The 23,207-nt window shown below is 40.6% G+C and overlaps 1 protein-coding gene across 1 annotated transcript; it reads left to right on the top strand.

The window, feature by feature from the left end:
• The first annotated feature begins 14,173 nt into the window (after nucleotides 1-14,173).
• ZBTB33 (zinc finger and BTB domain containing 33) lies at nucleotides 14,174-22,888 on the top strand. The gene is made up of 2 exons (XM_006082159.3): nucleotides 14,174-14,359; nucleotides 17,982-22,888. The coding sequence occupies exon 2, from the start codon at nucleotides 17,984-17,986 to the stop codon at nucleotides 20,000-20,002; it is 2,019 nt and encodes a 672-aa protein (XP_006082221.1). The 5' UTR covers nucleotides 14,174-14,359; nucleotides 17,982-17,983; the 3' UTR covers nucleotides 20,003-22,888.
• Nucleotides 22,889-23,207: the final 319 nt, after the last annotated feature.

Here is a 23,207-nt window from a genome sequence, read left to right as displayed (position 1 = left end):
GAAAACCCTATGTGTGTTTGGGGGTATGCTTTCCAGGAGCTCAGTGTAATGGAGGAGGCAGAGTGAAGAGATAAATAGAATCTGGAGTGATAGGGGGAAGCCTAGGGCACTCTGGGCCTACAGGAGTCTCACAATCAGGCTGATTTGGAGAGGGTGGTTCAGGAATTGTTGGCCAGGCAAAGGTGACCCTTAAGCTAATGCTTTTTAACATCAGTTCTATTACAAAAGTGATGCATTCCCATTGTTGAAATGAGTAAGCCAAGCCACATGCAGGGAGAGACTGGCATTGCAGGCAGATGGACTCTCTGTATCAAGTAACAAAATCAAGAGAAAGAACATGGGATATTGAGGAGACAGAAAGCAGTTCTCGGGCTACAGAGGATGCTGCGAAAGAAAGTGAGATGGTACATGTGGCCCAGCCAGTGTGGCTCAGTGGGAACCAAGAGGTCACAGTTCAATTCCTGGTCAGGTTGCAGGCTTGGTCCCTAGTGTGGGGCATGTGGGAGGCAGCCAATCAAAGATTCTCTCTCATCACTGATGTTTCTATCTCTCTCTCTCCCTCTCCCTTCCTCTCTGAAATCAATAAAAATATATTAAAAGAAAATTGAAAAATAAAAAAGAAAGAGAGGGCAATATAATTAGAGCAGATCAGTCAAGGTCTGAACTTTACCCTGAAGGCCATGAAGAGCTACTGAATGAAGCATTCAGTAGGGGACTGACATGCTCAGTGCTTTAAGAAAGTCCAGTCTTCCAACAACGAGGAACAAAAGTGACAATGGAGGCCAGGAAACCCAGGTAACATGAGAGGAAGGGGCACCTTTGTGTAATGTCTCCTTAGAGGAGGCACCCTCTGTCAATCATCAGCCAGGACTGGGCACAACAAAAGGTGGCTTTTTGATGTGTCATCCCACAGAGGTATCTTCCTTCCTTAAATCAGCTGCCAGCCTGAAGGGGGACCTTTATGTATAACCTTTTGAAAATTGCACAAAGGTTCCCACTGAGTGTGAGAATTACCAAAAAGAGCTGCTCCACTGGGCTGATGCAGCCCTGTATGGCTTGGTTTGGCATCACACGCCTTGCAGCCCAACCCCAACTTGGTTCAGTGCCACGGGCCTTGTATAACTACACACAAACAATCTAGAGTCACACTGCTTAGGTTTGAATCCAAAATGTGTGACCTTGAGGGTGGTACTTTAAGCTGCTCTGTGCCTCTCTTTCCCCATCTCTAAGATGTACCCTACAGTTACTGTGTGGATTAATTAGCAAGCACTCAGCAGGGTGCCGGGCACAAAGTCACTAAGTGTTAAAAAAACTCCTGACTATTATTATTGTTTTAAGAACCTACTTCTGAAATAAACTTTAAGAAGTAAAAGTAGTTTTGAAGTGAGGCTTTGCAGAATGATGTTGACTTTCTTACCACTGGAGTCTGTTTCAGAATCAGAGTCACTGTCGCTATCATCAGAATATTTCTTGTGTTTTCTTTTAGATGATTTTTTCTTTCTCCTTTTCTTGGACCTTTCTTTTGAATGACTAGACTTCTTCTTCTTTTCTTCTACATAAAATACAAATAAAACTAACTTCTAAAGAAGTATTTCTGAGTATCAATTTTATTATATTTGAAATACTGTCAAGGCAAAGATGATGGGTAAATTGAGTAAAAGCGAAGTTTAATGTTCAATTATTTATAAACTTATTTTAACTCCCCAATATAAAAAGCTCTGCTCTGGCCAGGTGGCTCATTTGGCTGGAGCCTCATCCAGTACACATTCCCAGTCAGGGCACATACCTAAGTTTTGTGATGGATCCCAGTTTGGGGCACATACAGGTGGCAATGGATCGACGTTTCTCTTTCTCTCTCTAAAAAAAAAAATCAATAAAGCCCTGGCTGGTATGGCTCAATTGGTTGGGCATCATCCCTTGCACGGAGAGGTGGGCTGGTTTGATTCCCAGTCAGGCCATAGGCCTGTATTGGGGACTCTATCCCCAGTAGGGGGCGTGTAAGAGGCAGCTGATTGATGTTGCACTCTTCTCCCTTCCTCTCTCTCCAAAAATCAATAAACTATTCTTTAAAAAATATATATTAATAAGAACATATCCTCGGGTGAGGATTTTTAAAAAAGGGTTCTGAATTTTAAAAATATCTTCTGAAGTGGTGCTTTTCGTTGAATCTTCATCCTCTACTGTGTATGTTCATCAGAGCTGAATTTAAAGAAGATGGTTATAAAAATTAGAAATATGAACCATGGAATATAAAAACGTGAAATTAAAATATTTCAGTAATGACATTGACTGCCCAAGAACCATTAAAAGCAAACACTGGAATAACTTTGTAAGAATACAGTTCAATAGTCTACCACCTTCATAATAATATAATTATTTATACTTGCATAATGCTTTAGAGTTTACAAAGTGCTATTCAAACTGACAGCAGCATGTAAGATTAATATTTTCAGAAGAAGCCTCAGAACAAATGTAGGGAACCATAAGGAAAGATGAAAGAAAGTAGAGATAAGAAGAGCAAGAAGAACCTCACACAGAACAGTACAAACACATTTCATTCTGTTGTAGAAAGTTCTGAAAATAAGTTAAAATTCTATAACAGTTTAAAAAGTGGTATTTTTATATCTTATAATCTTTTCCTCTGGGGATCGAATTTGAAATAACTTAGGCATCACTTGGAAAATTATTTTTTAAAAATATATTTTTATTGATTTCAAAGAGGAAGGGAAAGGGAAAAAGAGAAATATCAATGACGAGAGCCCGAAACCAGGGCATATGCCCTGCCTAGGAATTGAAGCACGGCCTCCTGGTTCACAGGTTGATGCTCAACCAATGAGCCACACAGGCCAGACTGAAAAATTATTTTTAGGGTTTCTTCTAACTCGAATTCTATTTCAGGTTGTTATAAGGATATCTGTAAGAACAAGTTTCTGATAATAATGCTTTATCACCCTGTCACAAATTACAAAGTTTACCTGTGAAGTACATTTTCTCAACTCAACCGAAAGTAGAAATAGCAGCTTATGAATAGCACCAAAGAGAAAAGAAATAAGTAAAAAGAAGCATTAAGACTTCAGATAATATTAGATATAGGAAAGTTAAGTAAACAAAACCATACCAGTACATTCATTGTTAAAATACCTTTGTGCCGAAACCGGTTTGGCTCAGTGGATAGAGCGTCGGCCTGCGGACTGAAAGGTCCCAGGTTCGATTCCGGTCAAGGGCATGTACCAGGGTTGCGGACACATCCCCAGTGGGAGATGTGCAGGAGGCAGCTGATTGATGTTTCTCTCTCATCGATGTTTCTAACTCTCTATCTATCTCTCTCCCTTCCTCTCTGTAAAAAATCAATAAAATATATTTTTTTTTAAAAAATAATTAAAAAATACCTTTGTAATGCTAAAATATGGCATGCAGTCTACCATTGGGTTAGTTGAGAAAAAATAATTCAAAATAATATATATGTATTTTTGTTGTTAATCCTCACCTGCACATATTTTTCCATTGATTTTTAGAGAGAGTGGAAGGGAGAGAGAGAGAGAGAGAGAGAGAGAGAGAGAAACATTGATGTAGAGAGATTGGTTGCCTCACGCAAGCGCCCAGACATAGGTACATGCCCTTGACTGGAACTGAACCCGGGACTGGGCCTTTCAGTCCATGGGCCGATGCCCTATCCACTAAGCCAAACCGGCCAGGGCTAAATGTATTATTTGCTTTAACACTGAACTCTTTTATGAATAAGAAATTAGCACTCTAGATTATAATTTAAAGAGAACAATTAGCATGGTAAAATCCACTGGCAGCATGTTTTAATTCTTAGGTATGTTTCATGTTTTTAAAACTTAAGGGATATAAGAGGATAAGTCATAGGGAAGAAGAAAAATGTGAGATATACTTAAAGCTCTTTACTTAATATAAAATTTAACAATAGATTCTGGAGTTAACAAGTGTTATAAAAATTTAAAAATATTTTTAAAGAAATTACTCTGATTCAGGATTGTATTAGTTAGCTAGGGCTGCCATAATAAAATACCACAGACTGGGTGGTTAAACAACAGAAATTATTTGCTCACAGTTCTGGAGGTTAGAAGTTGAAGATTAAGATACCATCAAGGTTGGTTTCTAGTGAGACCTCTCTTCCTGGCTTATAGACTCTTGCCTTCTCCCTGTGACCTCCTGTGGTCTTTCCTCTGTGCACTCCTGTTGGGCATGAGGGTGGGGAGGAGAGATATCTCTGGTGTCTCTTCCTTTTCTAGTAAGTCCTTTCAAGTCACGGCCCATCCTTATGCCATCATTTAGCCTAATTACCTCCTTAAAGACCCTATGATCAAATAGTCACTTTGAGGGCTAGACTTCAACATATGAATTTGGGGGTGAGGGGTTCACATTCAGTCTGTAACAAGATTCTTTGGAGAAAATCCTCATACCTCAGGAACTCTCAATTCTTCAATCCTCTCTCACTTAATCTCTCAGAATATATAGGCATGTTAATAATTCAATGGCTGAATTCTGTTTTATCCGTGTGTGTGTGTGCGCGCGTGCGTGAAATTCAATAGATCCAGTTAAATCCAAGTATCCCTTCTCATTTTAAACTTTGATAAAACTTGGTATAAATGTAAACTCAATATTTAGGATTTGATGTTCTGATATCAAATGGTACAGACTACAGACAGCCTGAGAGGCTGGGCCAGAAATGCAGCCTGGGAGCCTATCAAGTGCATCCTTTCTGTCACCGGCATGACATAGCTCCCAACTGCTCATGTGACAGAAACAGTTTTACATTGGGAAATAATGCTCATGTGACAGAAACAGTTTTACATTGGGAAATAATGCATTTGTTTACACACATTTATAAAATAAAAAAAAAGTCTGTTTCCGTTTGGTTAAAACTTTAGTTTTCAGAAACCCAGGAATTAGTAAAAAATGAAGCACTAGAAAATAAACGGAGCTCTGAATAAAAAGTTCCATGTAACAAAAATTAAATTCTATGAAATCCATTCAGGGTTTCCTTCCTGTTTTTTCCTTTAATTCCTTTATGTTTGTCATTTTTTTGTTTTAATTTTTGCAGTTACTCATAAACTGAAAACAAACAACTAACAGGGTCTCAATTTCCCAAAGTTTAGCTATGTCTCTATTTGTGTTTTGTAAATCTTTACCAAGTAAATATATGTGGTTTCATTGTTTGAATAAATTTATTTTTACTTCTTTATTCAGGGAAAAAGATACAACTGTGCGAGGTTGGAATGCAATGTCTCCCACTTCAAGAAGCAGGCAACCTCCTCCCCCACGTCTCTATTCCCCTTGTCTCCTGCAGTCTTCTCTGCAAATGCGCTCCTTGTCCTAGTGCTCTGGTCCCTGCCACCTGTGATTTCGCATTGCTTGAGGCCCTAAGGAAGCATCCTGGTGGCCAGGTCGCCAAAGCCAACACAGGGGCTCCCATCCTTAGTGGCCACCACCAGGCACCAGATTTCTAGAGGCACTAGGCTCTTTTGAGGGCCCTCACCCCTCCTCCTTTATCCCCTCTCCCCCTCCCCACCTCACCCCATAGACTAGGCAGGCTTCAGCAAATAGAAACAATTGGGTTCTTTTTTTTGTCAAAACAGCAAAACACCAAAAAGGTGTTGAGGGAGGCCTGCTCGTTACTATCCAAGCCACAGGGGAGCTTTCCTGACACCCTGTAACCACAACCTCTTGCCTTTTACCAAGTGGAAAATAAACAAAAAGCAGCCAGAAAAAGAAAAGAAAGAAAAAGAGAAGTAGGCAATCTAAAAGTAAACATAAGTAAACATGCAAATAATAGTTCTTCTAATATATGAGTGTAGGGGCCAATGGAGCCTGCCAGACTGTAAAGACACACAGTCCTTAAGGTGTAAAGCATCAAATTAAGGCCCACTACTATGTGCTGCCTAGAATTCTGGGGAAACCAGTAGGGCATCCAATGGCCTAACAACAAATTCCCCGCCCCACTTTGCTCTTGCCTATAGGTCCCCTAGCCAAACAACCCTCTTTATCAAAAGATACAGTTCCAGATATGCCTGGGTAGTGAGTCTGAGTACCCTGCCAGTCTGTGGATCTCATTTGTCCATTGTCAAGTATCCTGTGTTCAGCCTCCCCATAACTCCAAGAGGACATCCCTTCCTCTCTCACCAACAGGGTGAGTAGGAGACCATTAAAATGGTCCCTGCTGCTAACTGGTTTCATCTGTACCCTTAAGATAAATTATCTTCTACATGCACAAATGCAAATTTCATCCAAGCTGTTCTTACCTCTTTTGGTTAAGATTCTAAAATAAGAAGCTGTTTCGCCCTGGCTGCCAGTGTGGCTCGGTTGGTTGGAGTGTCGTCCTGTACACTGAAAAATTTTGGGTTCAATTCCCAGTCACATCGATGTTTCTTTCTCTCTCCTTTTCCCTCTCTAAAAAAATAAAAATAAATCAATAAGTTTATCTTCAGGTGAGGATTTAAAGAAAAAGAAGCGGTTTTGTTTTTGATTGACAGACTGGGGGCACCTTTTTGAAACATTTAACTTGGAGAGGTAGGTCTCCACTATAACTCAGAGGACTGTTTTTACATTTCTACTCCCAGGCATGAAATCATAATAGCTAACACGGAATGTGTATTATGTTCCAGGTATTAAGTCATCACAACACTAAAAATGTTAGTATTATTTTTATCCCCTTTTTATAAGAAATGAGTTTAAGGAACTTACCCAATGTTTTGACTTTGTTAAATTAGCATTTGTTAAGTGGATGGTGAGCCAAAGTTCAACAACAGACCACAAGTGTAATTGAAATAGAGTAGTTTATTACTCACAGGTCTGGAAGGACATACACAGCATGCCTGGACGGTCCACATAGGGAGGTCAAGACAGACTACAGATAAAGACGACAGCACATGCCTTTATTAAGGTCTGTGGGTGGAGTACTTTGGGGTTCCTGGGCTAGGTCCAGATCAGTCCATTTAAAACAAGAGTGAGGTTTTGCTAAACCCCAGGGTGTCTTATCTAAGGGGCCATATAGCACACAGATGCTAGGAGGCAGGGGAGACTGTTGATCACAAGGGCTGCTGGGGAAGTCATATCAGGAACGTACATTTGCTTGTGACTGTGTGTGCTGCTACGTAGGGCATGTGCTTGCATGAGGGGGATAGTGCCGATTTAAGGTCCCTGCAAGTCACTTGGCTGAACAAAATGGATGCTGAGGCAGTAATATCATGGAATAACTTAGCTCAGTGGTTCTCAACCTTGGCTGCACATTAGAATCCCCTGGGAATCTTTGTAAAATCCTGATTTCTGGGCCTCAACTCCGGAAATTCTGTTCTTTGTTACTAATGTTGTGCCCCGCCCAATAACAAAGAAACAGAATTTCCGGAGGATGAGGCCCAGAAATCAGGATTTTAAAAAGATTCCCAGGTGATTCTAATGTGCAGCCAAGGTTGAGAACCACTGGATTAGCTAAACTCTCCCCGCACAGGTATTAAGTGGCAAAGCAGGGCTTCAAACTCAGGCAGTCATAATCCTTCGACTAAACTCCTTCTCACTGTGCTTTATTACATCTCACTGCTGGAAGAAAACACACATCATCAAGACATGTCCCAGCTGTTGTAATTTCAACCTACCCCTCAATGCCTGGAATGTTTTTAAATTTCTCATTTTTTTAAACACATTCAAGGCACTTAGTATGCTACCTGACACGTTCAGTCAACATTAGACATGAATACTTACACAGAAATAATTGTAACTCTTTCCTTCTCCTTCTTAAACTAATTTTCCACTCCAATACTCAGTTTCAATAGAGGAAAACTGATCTCACCCTCCCCTCATTCCTCGAGGTCAAGATAGAGACCACTTAACAAGACCCTTTTCAAGGGAGATTCCTCTGCAATTTAGCACATCACTTTCCCCACACTGAGCTAATCATGGCTTGGAGGAAGGTTTTTCTACTTTCCAATTTCAACCCTTAACTTCAATCCTTCCCAACACCCTACAAAGATTTTTCACTTACACAACCTGTTATCATCTCCAACCGATCAATATATATTGGACAAGCAATGGTTGAGCTCTTATTAAGTGACTAGAGGCTCAATGCATGAAATTCGTGCAAGAGTAGGCCTTCCTTCCCCTGGCTGCCAACACCGGCTTCCCTCCGGCCGCTGGCAGGGAGGCAGGGACCCAGGACCTGGGCTTCCCTCGCAGCCCTGGCTTTGTCTGTAAGGTCGTCTGGAAGAACGTCCAGTCTAATTAGCATATTATGCTTTTATTATTATAGATAAGTACAGCGAATTCTGTGATGAATAACTCACATAACTCCTCCTTCCCACTCAGTATGGTGGAAAAATAGAAACTTGTTCAATTAACACAAAGCACATCAATGCTATACAGAGGTCTGGGCGCCTTGGCCATATTCGCTACAAGACCAGAGGTGGAAGGGGGGGGGGTGTGAAGGGAGCTCAGGGCACTGTCTGAAGGGGCCCTAGGATGAGTGAGAATTAAGGGAGAAAAAGGCCAAAAAGGGGGCTACCATGGGTAGACTGAAGAAAAAATGAAAATAGGCGCAAGGAAGGTAGAAGGAAGCAAAATGCAAATGGTCAAACGCAGGGTGAAAGATGAAGGAGACACAGAAAGCAGGGGTGCGCTCCTCAGATCAAAAGCGCGCAGTTCCCACCCACTCCTCCCTGCCCGTGTCCAGCAGCCTAAGCCAGGGCTTGTTGCCCGCGACAGGCAGCCAAGGAGGCAAAAGCGACCCGGCGCCTAGCTCCGCTCTCGAGAACCGTACCTTGAGCTGGAGCAGTGGGGCGGGTTTCCGGGACCTTGGCGGAGGCCACCCAGCTGATGGCCAAGACTACTCGGGTCCCCTGACCGAGAGCTGGGCCCCCCACCCCCACCCCCGCTCCAACTCCCCGAATGCGCCGCCTTGCTGCGCTCCAGGCTCTGGGGAGAACTGCAAGGCTTCCCCTTGGAGCCCGAGGCTTGCCTTCCGCCCCGCACAGGCGCGAGCGCCAAGCACCAGCGCCATCCCTTGTTGCAAAATAGGTACCACTTCACAGAGCCTGGGAACCCGCCTAACTCCTAGACCCCGCCACTGCGCAACCTCCCAAAGCTGGGAGGCCGTGGAAATCTTCCGGGTACATCCGCAAAACCCTTCCCCAGGCTTACGTGGCCTGCGGCGGACGTGAAAGGAGTATGGGTAATCGTGTGAACAAGCCTCCGTTACAATTGGTTCCGGGCATCCTTGTGGTTCCCCATGGGTCCCCTGACAGGTCCAGATGGGACCAGAGACCATGTCTTTCTCAGCCTTGTACTGGAAGTAACTAAAGGGAAGAATGACAGGCCACATGATATATTTCAGAGTGGTCCTATCAACAATAGAGTCAATTCTGCTTGTGTTTCAAGTGCTTTCTCGCGTAAATATTCTATACTATCGGGTACTAACTGGGTTTCATTTCATATATGCGTATATATATATATATATATATATATATATATATATATGTATAAATAATAGATGTATAAATAATATAATAAGTGTAAATAAAATGTGTGTACATATATACATATAGAAAGAATAAGGGTGGGACAAAAGTAGGTTTACAGTTTGTATAGAAAATAACACAATAATTAATAAATGATAATATAAGAATAAACTTTCACATACTCACAGCTGTAAACCTACTTTTGCCCCACCCTATACATAGGAATGGCTAAAATATAATTAGGTAGTTATAGGCAGATTTTCAACTGCCTGGAAGGTCGATGCCCCTAACCACCACCCCCACATTGTTCAAGGGTCAACTGTACATATTTTTAAGTCTATCTAGAATTAACAGAAAAATCTAAATGGGATAAGAAGAAAATGCACAAAGTATTCAAACTATTTCCTAAGCAGCTGACAGTGTGTTTTAGTGTCAGATTTAGCTAAAGGAAATAATGCAGTAGGTCCACTTACATTTGAATTTCAGATACACAACAAATAATGTTTTAGTACAAGTATGTCCCATAAATAATAATACAAATGGTATTTGCATGGCTCTTTCCCTTAGTTTATTCCATTCTCTGCTCATGCATCATCTTTTCAGAGAGGCAGTCCCTGACCACACTATCTGCAATGGCACCCTCATCATTCCCTGTCCCTTTACACTGTTTAATTTTCTTCAAAACACTCATTCCTGTCTGATGTTATACATTTAGGTAATATATACACATATGTTTAGTGTATGTCTCTCCCCTTTTAAAAAATATATTTGTATTGATTTCAGATAGGAAAGAAGAGGAGAGAGACACACACAGAAACATCAATGATGTGAGAGAATCAATGATTGGCTGCCTCCCTTCAGAATCTGAGTTTCATGGACTGAGACTTCATTTTGATGATGACTGTATCCACAGTGCCTACAACATTGCCAGGCACAAAGAAGGTACTAAATTATATGTATTTAATGAACAAATGAATGGATTTTTGTGTCAGTGTTAATAGTAATTTCATTCTGTCACATATTCATAATCAACCTTGCTGTTTGGTCTCAGTCCTCCATTTAAATAGATTGGCTCACTGCAAAATGTCCATTCTTAATTCTTTCTTTTGATTCATTTCTTATTTGATTTCATATTGTCAAATAATTTTTATAAAGAACTCATGGGTATTATAGTCCCTCATTTTCTCCCTATTTGAAATATGAAACTGTTACAGAATAGTAAGAAGCTAGGAAAATTCCAGGACAAACAGAACAGGGAAACTGAGACATAAACAGCAGTTTGTGGCCATCTAGTAAATCCTATCTTCCCTAAGTGGTCTGCTCTGCTTACCTACAAAAATTCATTTCCTAACCATTGGATCCCCTTTAATTACAAATAATTTTTAATTTTAGTTTAGTTTTTGCTGAGATAGGGGTGAGTGACATGGACAGAAGGGAAGAGAAGCTTCCTGTGCTTTGAATTAACAGATTTTCATCATACTTCATTTAAGGTTCCACATTTTTAAGGTCTTTTCGTGAAAGAAACCAAAATCCTGGGGGCAGCTGTAGTGCTGATCATACTGGTGCAAAAGAAGTTGTATTGAGTGTGTCTTCCAATTGACTGAGTGGTAACCAAAACCCATTTGATATCAAGTGTGGCAGTTACTGCCATTGTGATCTGTATTTCAAAGTTAAGTCCTTTTAGTTTTAGTCAACTTAGCTACTTAAAGGTAGATAGATCCTAAACTTTCAAGATGTAATTTGTTCTAATACCATATGATTTGATTCATATGTGGTATCTAAAGAACAAAATAAATGAACACACAAAATAGAAACAGACTTATTGACAAGGACAGACTGATGGTTGCCAGAGTGGAGGTGGGTTGGAGGACTGGGTGAAAGAGGTGAAGGGATTAAGAAGTACAAATTGGCCCTGACCGGTTTGGCTCAGTGGATAGAGCGTCGGCCTGTGGACTGAAGGGTCCCAGGTTCGATTCCAGTCAAGGGCATGTACCTTGGTTGTGGGCACATCCCCAGTAGGGAGTGTGCAGGAAGCAGCTGAATCGATGTTTCTAACTCTCTATCCCTCTCCTTCTCCCTTCCTCTCTGTAAAAAAAAAATCAATAAAATATATATTTTTAAAAAGAAGTACAAATTGGCAGTTACAAATTAGTCATGAAAATATAACTTATAGCATAGGGAATATAGTCAGTAATATTGCCATAACTATGTATGCCAGGTTGGTACTAAAATATTGGGGGAAACACTTCGTAAGGTATATAATTGTCTAATCACTATGCTGTACACCTGAAACCAATACAAAATAATATTGAGTGTAAACTGTAATTGAAAAAATAAAATTTAAAGTTCTTAAAAAAGATGTACTGTAAAAAAAGATGTACTTTGTCCTATTTTCTAATATTTTTTTGCTACTAAATTTTGAGGGAGAATGACTCAAAAATGGTCATTAATCTGCTAACTAATTTTGTTAAGTACTCAATTGCCAGGCAAATACTACCATCTGTTTTAGTTTCTTTTATAACAACACACTCCTACTTCCCATGAAATGTATTTATATTAAACAATGAAACTTTCATAATTTTAAATCCTAGTTTAACAAAACCAGTCTATATATATAAAAGGCTAATATGCCAAGTGTCCGACCGTTTGACCATTTGACCGCTAGCTATAATGCACATTGACCACCAGGGGCAGACGCTCAATGCACAGGCATGGAAACATGGAACAGACTGATGAATCTCAGAGGGAAGGGGTGAGAGAGGAGAGCAGGAAGAAATTAACCAAAGATCTTACATGCATACTAGAGGCCCGGTGCACAGATTTGTGCACCAGTGGGGTCCCTCAGCCTGGCCTGTGCCCTCTCACAATCCAGGACCCCTCGGGGGATGTCAGACTGCTGGTTTCAACCCAATCCCCACAGGCAAGGCTGAGAGACCCTACCGGTGCATGAATCCGTGCACCAGGCCTCTAGTGATGTAATAAGTCCCACATAGTTTGTTTTCCCACAATATAACATCTTGGAGAAGTAATAGAGTAATTTCATGTGACTTTCTTATTTCCATGTGAAAATACAACTGTATCACACTATTTTAATGCTTTACTATGTGGCTTTACTTTATTGAAGAGAATATAGAATAGATTGGGGATGGATAGATGGTGATATCCTTGTCTGATTTCATGTTGAAGAAAATTAGATATAGTTAGATCTGTTTTATCCTGATGAATATTTTCAGTAAGGTTTGTAGGAAAGAAGCACAGAGATTCCGACTGAAAGGTAAATAGGTGCAAATTCAAGTTTTTGGAAACAGATGCAATACTATCCTATACATATTTTTTTAAAAGAAAATTATACCCATGAGTCCTTTCATTGTCAAAGAAAAAAAACTACTATTTTGGTTCCTTAGTTGAATATGATCATTAACCAACCTAAAGGGAAATATTTTGCTCTCCAAACACCACCAGTCCTGTTGCTTCATTCATCATGGTACTCAGTTGGAAGTGTATTATGAGAGGATTTTAAAAAAATTACCACAACTATCCATAGCCAGTTTGGCTCAGTGGCAAGAGCATCACCTGCTGACTGAAGGGTCCCCCCTGGGTTCGACTCCAGTCAAGGGCATGTATCTTGGTTGCAGGCTCCTCCCTGGCCCAGGGCCCTGGTCGAGGTGTGTGCAGGAGGCAACCAACCAATTGATGTATCGCTCTCACATCAATGTTTCTCTCTCTGTCTCTCCCCCTCCCACTCTCTTTAAAAACCAATGGAAAAATATCCTCGGGTGAGGATTTAAAAAAAATTACCACAACTCATTCATTCATTAAACAATTACTGAACACCTACTATGCAACTGACACTAAAGCCCTCTGAGTAGGAAATGCTATGTAAATAAAAATAATAAATAATGCAAGTGTTAATATTATTCATCATTCAAGGTACAGCTCAAATGTTAGCATTCAATATACGATTCCCTTCTCTGTATTCTATACCTTGTACAAACACTTTGGTCCGTGTTCAGGTATCTATCTACTGAGCTCTTTGAAAAGGTAGAGACTTGGCTTATTCATGTTTGTATTCTACAGAACCTAGCATAAGATTTGGTACAGATCAAACAAGGTGGTCAGTAAACAACAGTTGAAATGAAGGAATTACAAGTACTGCATCATTTAGTAGTCAATTAAGAAGCTAGTACTCGACCAGACACTAGATTTATTTCTTAAAAATAGTTACTGTAATGTAGTTATTATCCTACAACTTGAATTATCATAAGTTGATGAAATCTATTTGATTTTATTTATTCAGATTATATTTCAAGGTGGTTTATCATCTAAGAAACAGGCTAATAGAGCAGTTCCAAACTTGCTGAAGAAATGAAACCCGGATAGCCTCTCAAAGTTTTTACGCCCTAGATGCTTAAACTGAATTTAGATGAAAGCGTCTAGCTTCCCTTGCATCCCTAAGGCTCCTCATGACTACATTACCCTATCTTTCCCTTTCCTTTTTCCCACCCTTTCGCCCTCCGGAAAGGGCCGAACATTCCAAGAGCTTCCCAGGCTTCCTCTTCCCCCTTACGGAAGGAGCCGAAGACTGAGAGAGAGGCGCCAGAGCGGCCCGCCTGCAGCCGGGGCCGTTCCGGAAAGACCCGAGTGCGCTCGGAGGTGGAAGGCGCCTTCGACTCGAGCGCTTCGCCCACGCGCTGTGCCCTCTGTCGGCGGACGTGGGGCAGCGGTTGCAGCGGTGGCGGCAGGAGGCGGCAGCCGCGTCGACGTCGCCCTAGACTGGAGCGACGTTTAAAGAAGGAGCCGAATCGCCGTGGAGTCCGGCCTCTTGTTGTTGGAGGACTCCCACCGTTCGGCGCGGCCTGAGGAGGAGAAGCGGCGACGCGGAAAAGCAGGTAAAGAGCCGGCCCGGCTCGGGAGCGGCGAGGGCCGCGCTGCTTCCTCCGTCCCCGGCCGCGCCTGCGTCTGCTTCCTCCTCACTTGAACCAGGAAGCGGCCGAGTTGGAGGCTTCGTTCCTCCGGCCCTTTCTTTGTGTGGGCCCGGGAGTGAAGGAGGGGGCGACCCGGGAAGGCCGCGGCGCGGTCCCCTTCGCCGTCAGGGGCCGGGGGCTGCGGGTGCCCCGGGTAGGCCCGGAGCGTGGGAAGCCTTCCGCGGAGGCCCACTTGGCGTTTTCCTTGCACCATAACCTGCCTTTTTGTGCCTCTTTTTCTGCTCCTTGTCCCTACTTTGTTTTAGAGCCTTTCTGCCGGGCCCATCCTCCCCTTCTGTCCTCCTCCCGGGGCATAACAATGCCGCCTGCTCGGCCTTATCCCCTCCCAGCACCCCCACCTTCCTCTTCGCCACCTTCTACTTTCCCCAGCTAGCCTTATTACCCCCGCTTTCACTGTGCTGCTCCTACCTCTGCCTGTGTTTGCGAGACGCTGCCCTTTTGCGTGAAAGGGGGTTAAAAATCTTGGTTGCAGCCGGCCGGGTGCAAATGGAGAAGGGGGGGGTGGGGTGGAGGAAGGAAGATGGGGTTCAGCTGCTGTTGGGAGCCGCGTGTCGGTTTGTTTCACTCCCTTGCAGCGGATGTCGTTTCTCGCTTTTCCACCATCACTTGCCCCTCCCCCGCACCCCCCCCCCCCCCCAGTCAAGGATTTCTCTCCCAGTGGTGCGGAATGGCTTTTCCACAGTCAGGTCACAAATCAGACCGATGTGTGCTGTTCCTGGGCCCACCCTAACGGGGAGGAGGGGAAACCTAAACAAAATGAAACCAAGTCCCAGTGTCATGGGAACATGTCCACTTCACGAATTCCTCCATTGGAAAAAAAGAACATTTGCAAATGACAAAAATTGTGGGATCCTATTCAGAAAACCCATCTATCCACTGAAAAGTGACTTCTTTCGAAATCCCCATATTTCTGATGCCCTGGTTGCTGGCTCGCTGTCCAAAGGTCACCCTTTCTGATGAATGCCTAACCTGGAATTCCTTGGTACTGTTAGCAAGCAATGCCTTGTTACTGATGATGATTTAAGTCCTTGATCTCTAGACTCTTCACTTTTTATAAGCTATAATTTTGAAATATTGAGAAGATATTTGAAATGCCTCTGCCTTCCATGTGTCCAGGGTGTCCCAAAAAATGTATACACATTTTAACAGCTGCTAGCTCAATTTTGAAAATGAAATGCATTTTAATAAACACTGCCTTTATAATTATTCAAAGTGTGTGTATACATCTTTTGGGACACCCTATATATAACTTAAGCACTGCAACAATGGTACTATTTTGGTAATTCTAAAGGGAAATATTAGCAATAAAAGTATTTCTTTACCAAAAATACTTATCAGCTAATTTATATATATTTATACTAGAGGCCTGATGCACAAAATTCGTGCAAGAGTAGGCCTTGCTTCCCCCGGCTGCCCTCTGGCACCCGGGACCCAGGCTTCCCTCATAGCCCCGGCTTCATCCAAAAGGTCGTCAGGAAGGATGTCCGATCTAATTAGCATATTACGCTTTTATAATTATAGATACTAGAGGCCCGATGCACGAGATTCGTGCACTGGATGGGGGGCCCTCAGCTCTGCCTGCATCTTCTCACAGTCCGGGAGCCCTTGGGGGATGTCCGATTGGCACGGAGGCGGGAGAGGCTCCTGCCACCACCACTTTGCTCACCAGCCTTGAGCTGGCTTCTGGCTGAGTGGCGCTCCCCCTGTGGGAGAGCATTGAGCATCTGCCCCCTGGTGGTCAGTGCGCATCATAGCAACCGGTTGTTCCACTATTTGGTCGATTTGCATATTAGCCTTTTATTATATAGGACTAGAGGCTTAGTGCACAAATTCGTGCATAGGTGGGTTCCAGCCGGCCTGCCCTGATCGGGGCTGGTCAGGGGGAGGGGCCACGTGAGGTTGGCCGGCCAGCCCTGCCCCCATTCATGGAGGGGGCAATCAGGGGTGGGGTTGGCTGGGGGGAGGGGCCGTGGGAGGTTGGCTGGCCTGCCCCGCCCCCGATCGGGCTGGTTGGCCGGCCACAGTGCACAACATAACGACTGGTCATTCCAGTCATTCTGGTCGCTTGGCTTATATATATATAGTTTTATTATATAGGATAGGATAGGGTGTCCCTGAAATATGTATATATAATTTAACAGCTGATAGCGCAATTTTGGAAATGAAATGTATTTTAATAAACATTGCCTTTATAATTATTCAAAGTGTGTATATACATTTTGGGGGGACACCCTATGTATTTTAACAACTCAGGATCATTGTGACTGGGAATATCTATTAAGAAATGCAAAAATGTTATTTACTGACATCCCCCCATTTTTTCTAGAGCAATATCTGCACTGTTCCAATAAGCTTATTTTCATTTTCACTAACTCATTTGATGCGAGAATGTTCTCATACCAATGCACATAGTTCTTTACTAACAAAATGTTTTTGTGCAAATAGGCATTAAAAAATGGTAAACTTTTCTTTTCCTTTATCTTACTTTTTTAAAAAAAATATATTTTATTGATTTTTTACAGAGAGGAAGGGAGAGAGATAGAGAGTTAGAAACATCGATGAGAGAGAAACATCGATCAGCTGCCTCCTGCACATCTATTGGGGATGTGCCCGCAACCCAGGTACATGCCCTTGACCGGAATCGAACCTGGGACCTTTCAGTCTGCAGGCCGACACTCTATCCATTGAGCCAAACCGGTTTCGGCCTTTATCTTACTTTTTATGGTAGCATCTGTTGACTTCATTTGGCACTCTTTAATATTCCACCTCTGGAGATTGTAAGAGAGGTGAGGGGAAGGAGGAAGGGAATGAAGAAAGGAAAGGATAAGAAAGGTGTTTACTGGTTTATCCTAATGAGGCATCACAATTTAAATAAGAATAGAAGAATAATGGGATATTTAGAGGAAATAATTGTCAGTGCTTATAAATGCTGATTTAGTGATTGGCTGCAGGGAGTATTTTTTTAAATATGTTCTTAAAGATAAGTTAAAATTTAGGAAGAGTATATATTTCATACTCAGTTTTGTATACACCAAGCATATCAAACTTGTGGCCAGCGGGCCACAAACTTTTCTGACATTTAAATCATTCATTTACAGGTGAAATAACTTTTGTGTTCATGATGAAGATTTTTTTAAAAAAAGTTTTAAGATAGCTAAAACTTAATTCTTAACTCTTCTTGAGGAGAAAACAAAATTGGAACTAAGAAAATTAATTCTAATCTTTAAACATTGCTTAGTGGTGATGCATGTATTTGAGATGCAAAGGAAGAGATTACTGTTCACATCTGTAGATCAGTTTAAAACTTGCTTGTCTCTTCTCAGGGGGAAGTCATGAGATTTGACACATGGTCCAAAGCCCAACCCATATGAACAATTTATATAAAAGCCAAAAAGTTATGCCAAACTTCAGTTAAAACTTGATCAAATTATTTAATGATGCTGTAGCTAAAATTCTGAATGGTAAAATACTTTTGCTTTTCTTTTCTGATATTCTTTCACCCCTACCTTCTCCCTTTCTCTAATAGGCATGGAGAGTAGAAAACTGATTTCTGCTACAGACATTCAGTACTCTGGCAGTCTGCTGAACTCCTTGAATGAGCAACGTGGCCATGGACTCTTCTGTGATGTTACCGTTATTGTGGAAGATCGAAAATTCCGGGCCCACAGGAATATTCTTTCTGCTTCTAGTACTTACTTCCATCAGCTCTTCTCAGTTGCTGGGCAAGTTGTTGAACTAAGCTTTATAAGAGCAGAGATCTTTGCAGAAATTCTCAATTATATCTATAGTTCTAAAATTGTTCGCGTTAGATCAGATTTACTGGATGAGTTAATTAAATCAGGGCAGTTGTTAGGAGTTAAGTTTATAGCAGAGCTTGGTGTCCCATTGTCACAGGTTAAAAGCATCTCACGTACAGCTCAGGATGGTAATTCAGAAACCTTACCTCCTGGTTCTAGTGACAAAGACCTTGAAGTACAAAAATCAAAAGACGAAACCCAAGATAATGGGGCAACTATAATGCCTATTATAACAGAGTCTTTTTCCTTATCTGCTGAAGATTATGAGACAAAAAAGATTATTGTTACTGATTCAGATGATGATGATGACGACGTTATTTTCTGCTCTGAGATTCTGCCTGCAAAGGAGACTTTGCCAAGTACCAGTGCAGTGGCACAGGCCCAGCCTAACTCAGGCTCTGTTGCTATTTCAGATGTTGCACCTTGTGCTAGCAATAACTCCCCCCCTTTAACAAATAACACACCTCCTCAGAAACTTCCTACTCCTGTGAACCAGGCAACTCTGAGCCAAACACAAGGAAGTGAAAAAGTGCTGGTATCTTCCGCCCAGACACATCTGACTCCTAACATCATTTTGTTAAATCAGGCACCACATACTACGCCACCAAATGTCAGTCCTTCACTTCCAAATCATATGTCTCCTTCAATCAATTTACTTGTGCAGAATCAGCAGACACCAAACAGTACTGTTTTGAAAGGAAACAAGGCCAATGACGACGAGGAGGAGGAAATTATAGATGATGATGACGACACTATTAGCTCCAGTCCAGATTCGGCTGTCAGTAATACATCTTTGGTCCCACAGGCTGATACTCCCAAAAATGCCACTTTTGATGGATCACTGGTACAGAAGATGCAGATCCCTACACTTCTGCAAGAGCCACTTTCCAATTCTTTAAAAGTTTCAGATATAATTACTAGACACACTAATGATCCAGGTTTAGAATCAAAACATCTAATGGAGGGTCAGAAGATCATTACTTTAGATACAGCTACTGAAATTGAAGGCTTGTCAACTGGTTGCAAGGTTTATGCAAATATTGGTGAAGATACTTATGACATAGTGATCCCTGTCAAAGATGACCCTGATGAAGGGGAGGCCAGACTTGAGAATGAGATACCAAAAACAATTAGCAGTGAGCCGGCCAACAAACGAATGAAAGTAAAACATGATGATCACTATGAGTTAATAGTAGATGGAAGGGTCTATTATATCTGTATTGTATGCAAAAGGTCATATGTCTGTCTGACAAGCTTGCGGAGACATTTTAACATTCATTCTTGGGAAAAGAAGTATCCTTGCCGTTACTGTGAGAAGGTATTTCCTCTTGCAGAATATCGCACAAAGCATGAAATTCATCACACAGGAGAGCGAAGATATCAATGTTTGGCTTGTGGCAAATCTTTCATCAACTATCAATTTATGTCTTCACACATAAAGTCAGTTCATAGTCAAGATCCTTCTGGAGACTCAAAGCTTTATCGTTTACATCCATGCAGGTCTTTACAGATCAGACAATATGCGTACCTTTCTGATAGGTCAGGCGCTGTGCCTGTAATGAAGGATGATGGTATTGGGTATAAGGTTGATACTGGGAAAGAACCTCCAGTAGGGACCACATCCACTCCTCAGAACAAGCCAATGACCTGGGAAGATATTTTTATTCAGCAGGAAAATGATTCAATTTTTAAACAGAATGTAACAGATGGCAGTACTGAGTTTGAATTTATAATACCAGAATCTTACTGAACTCCTTTGAAATATCAAAGTTTTGGTTTGGATTAAGGGGTAGGGCTTTCAGAAGACCTATAAAACAAATTAAGAAATTTTATGTGACACGTCATCTGAAGGTAGTTTAGTTGGATTATTTGTTGATAATTTTTAGAAGCAAATTATTCTGAAAGTTTGTAGAGATTGAGAAGTCCCACCCCCAAGTATCTGTTTATATAGATAGCTGTCAGCTCATTTAAAAGGGGCAAATAAAGCTTGGAGAGATAGTTTCCAGAATAGAATTTAAAGCAGTCTGAATGTTTTTTGAAAATAACTGGAGTTATTAGCATATCCTAGTATATCTTAAACTTTCCCCTTCTATGTTAGCACTTTACTGCTCAATCCTCAATTTTCTTAATATTGAGACTATAAATGTGTGTTGTGTTTGTATATGGCATAAAAAGTAAACAAGAACTTCTGAAGTTGTTCTGGAAATTTTTGAAACAAGGTTCCGCGTGGTTGTGTGTTCTGCTAGTCCAAATGGATAGCAACCTCCTGCCTCCTTCCATGAAAATGGCCATGCAGTCAAGTCTCATCAGAAGAATTAGTTTAGTTCATTAGATTTAAATCTTGCTTTTATTGCCATAGTGTGGAAAAGACTTTGGTGGCTGGGACTAGTGTATATATATCTTTGCTATGTGGTCTCTGTGGTAAAAAATACTAATCTCAGTAATGCAGACAGGAGGAGATGAAAAGTTCTGTTGCATTATTTTTTGAATTTTTGCTCTTACATGTTAGAGGCAGAGTGGGAGTGATTGGATATTGCCTTTTTGTTCATTATGGTTAAAAATAGTCCCATGAAAATTTTCAAATTTTGAATCTGTAAGCCACCAAAATAAATCTTTAATGCTGTATAAATCTTTATACATGATAGGTTCCAGAAATGAGACTCCTACATATTTTGGGTAGGAGGCTACTGGCATATATTTTTCAATGTTCATATTACTTAGAATCTCTAATAGGAAGTTTTCATTTGAAATAGCTGAATCAGTGATCTAGTACTCTCTTATCAGCAGGACCTTTTAGGTTTTTACCCTTTCGAAAATAAGCTCCATTCCATCTGCAAATTGCTGCAATGTTATAGCAATCAGACACTATATATGGAATGTAATATAGGCCTGTTGATCCCCATTTATCTTGAGACCAGTAAATACCACCTTTCTTCCTTTTTAAATGACACATATTTAAACATTTAGAAAATAAAGTCAAAACTTATTGAAGTGCTAGAACTAAAAGGAAGCAGGTTGGAAAATATAGCCTAGCATTTATAACAAGATTAACTTGTTGAACTTCTGTAAGTGACTTTGCAAAGAAAAAATTTTAATAGATACTGAAAAAGATTGTTGTGCATAGTTATTAGTCATGTGTAACTTTGCTTAAGTATTTCTTAATTCAACATAGATATTTTCTTTCTCCTTAACAATGTATTTTTAAAAATAGTCTATTTCTTGACTTCAAACTTAAAGCTTTAATCGTAATTTCTCATGTATACATCATTCTTCCGATGGTAAACTAGATTTGAAGATAATGGTTTCAGTGTTTCTAAAGTTGGTAGCTGAGGGTATCAGGCATCAGTATTTGCAATAATACAAGGAGAAAGAAAAAGTAACCTGTTGCTTACTGAGGCTTAGAATGATGTACATCTGTTTTCTGTTCTGTGAGTCTATACTGTCAAAAACCATTTTGTAAACTAATCCTTGGAAAATTTTAAATTACCTTATAACTCAAGACTCGGCAATCTCTGGATTCACAATATCTGTTTCCTTTCTGTATAGATGTTGATAGCATTACTCTTTGGCTATAGGTGCATTCTGAAATATTTTCAGTGGAAATTTGAGTTTCATTAATGCTATTTCACCAGTTAGACATAATTACTCTACAAGTGTGAGTGATACTGATGCCAGCAGGGCTTCCAGACTTTTTAGACTTAAGTGCTAGGTAAATTAGTTTGTCATCATAAAACTTGGTATTTCCTACGGGCTATTATGTCAAACCAGGAATTCTATAATGGAACACTATCCATTCTGAGTAATATGGATATTCTTTTTTGCTTCTGCTGTGCTTTATGTAAATTCTGAGTCTTGAGATTTAGACTGTGCCTACCAAGGTATCTTCCGGAGTTTGGGGGGAGGAGGAAAACCAGAAAATTAAATGGTATTTTTGCCAGAAGACTCTTACTTGCATGTATATCAGGGTCTTCAGTTTTTCTAGACGTTTATTTGAAGTTTGGAATTCCATGTGGAATATTCTAGTAAAGGGTTAACACCCTTTACTCCCAGTATTTATTAGGTTGGAAATCTGCAGCAAGACATTGTATAAAACTTATCGTGGGTTTTCTTATTTTATCCTTAGTTTTCTGGCTATTGAACTTCACTTTTTCTTTCAAGTTTGCATCAAATTTGGTTCTGTGATAAATTACCCATAAATATTCTAGATAGGAACTATTTGAAATAGCAATTTGTTAAGATGACAGAAAGTGAACTGCTCAAACTAAGTGAAGATGTTTAAATGATCATTATCATTTTGGTGGTAATTATTCCCCACATGCAACTACTATGAGGAATTAATGCTGCATTGTTTCCTATTGTACCAAAAAAGATAAAACAAATGGTAAAAATGACCCAAGGTATTTTGTATGGTCAAGGCATGCATATTCTAAAAAATTAATTGCTATTCAATAGCACTGGCTTCCTTACCTCTGTCAATCATATGAAACCTTGTTCATTTTCACCTAATGCTGTAATATTCATACTTGTACAATCTTCCCTATCATGACTTTTAAGTTCTACATTTCAACTGTTACCTGATATTAGTTCGTAGAGATTCATATGGCAAAAATAAAATGTTTTGTGATTTTTGAGTGCATTTTTTTACAAGACTATCTGTCAGAAGTTATATAGACCTTTATATTCTGTTGTTTTTTCAATTTTTTGTAGCAGGAGATTGGAGCTACTTATCTGATGATAGCAAGGCAGAATTCTTCATTAGGTTTTATACGTTGGTTATTTGCATGCCCAATGTATCCTGAACCCTGATAGTCAAAAGTGAGTCGGCTGCTGTCTGTCACTTTAGAGCAACAATTTTCAGCCTTTTTCATCTCATGCCACACATAAACTAATTACTAAAATTCTGTGCCACACCAAAAAACATATTTTTTTGCCAATATAACAAAAAAAATAGGCAT

The sequence above is a fragment of the Myotis lucifugus genome, unplaced genomic scaffold (assembly GCF_000147115.1).
Source record: "Myotis lucifugus unplaced genomic scaffold, Myoluc2.0 scaffold_2, whole genome shotgun sequence".
Classification (NCBI taxonomy): domain Eukaryota; kingdom Metazoa; phylum Chordata; class Mammalia; order Chiroptera; family Vespertilionidae; genus Myotis; species Myotis lucifugus.
This window is presented reverse-complemented; position numbering and strand designations above follow the sequence as displayed.

Bases quoted from the DNA above. Each gene is read 5' to 3' on its own strand.
- ZBTB33 (XM_006082159.3), top strand. From the start codon at position 17,984: ATGGAGAGTAGAAAACTGATTTCTGCTACAGACATTCAGTACTCTGGC.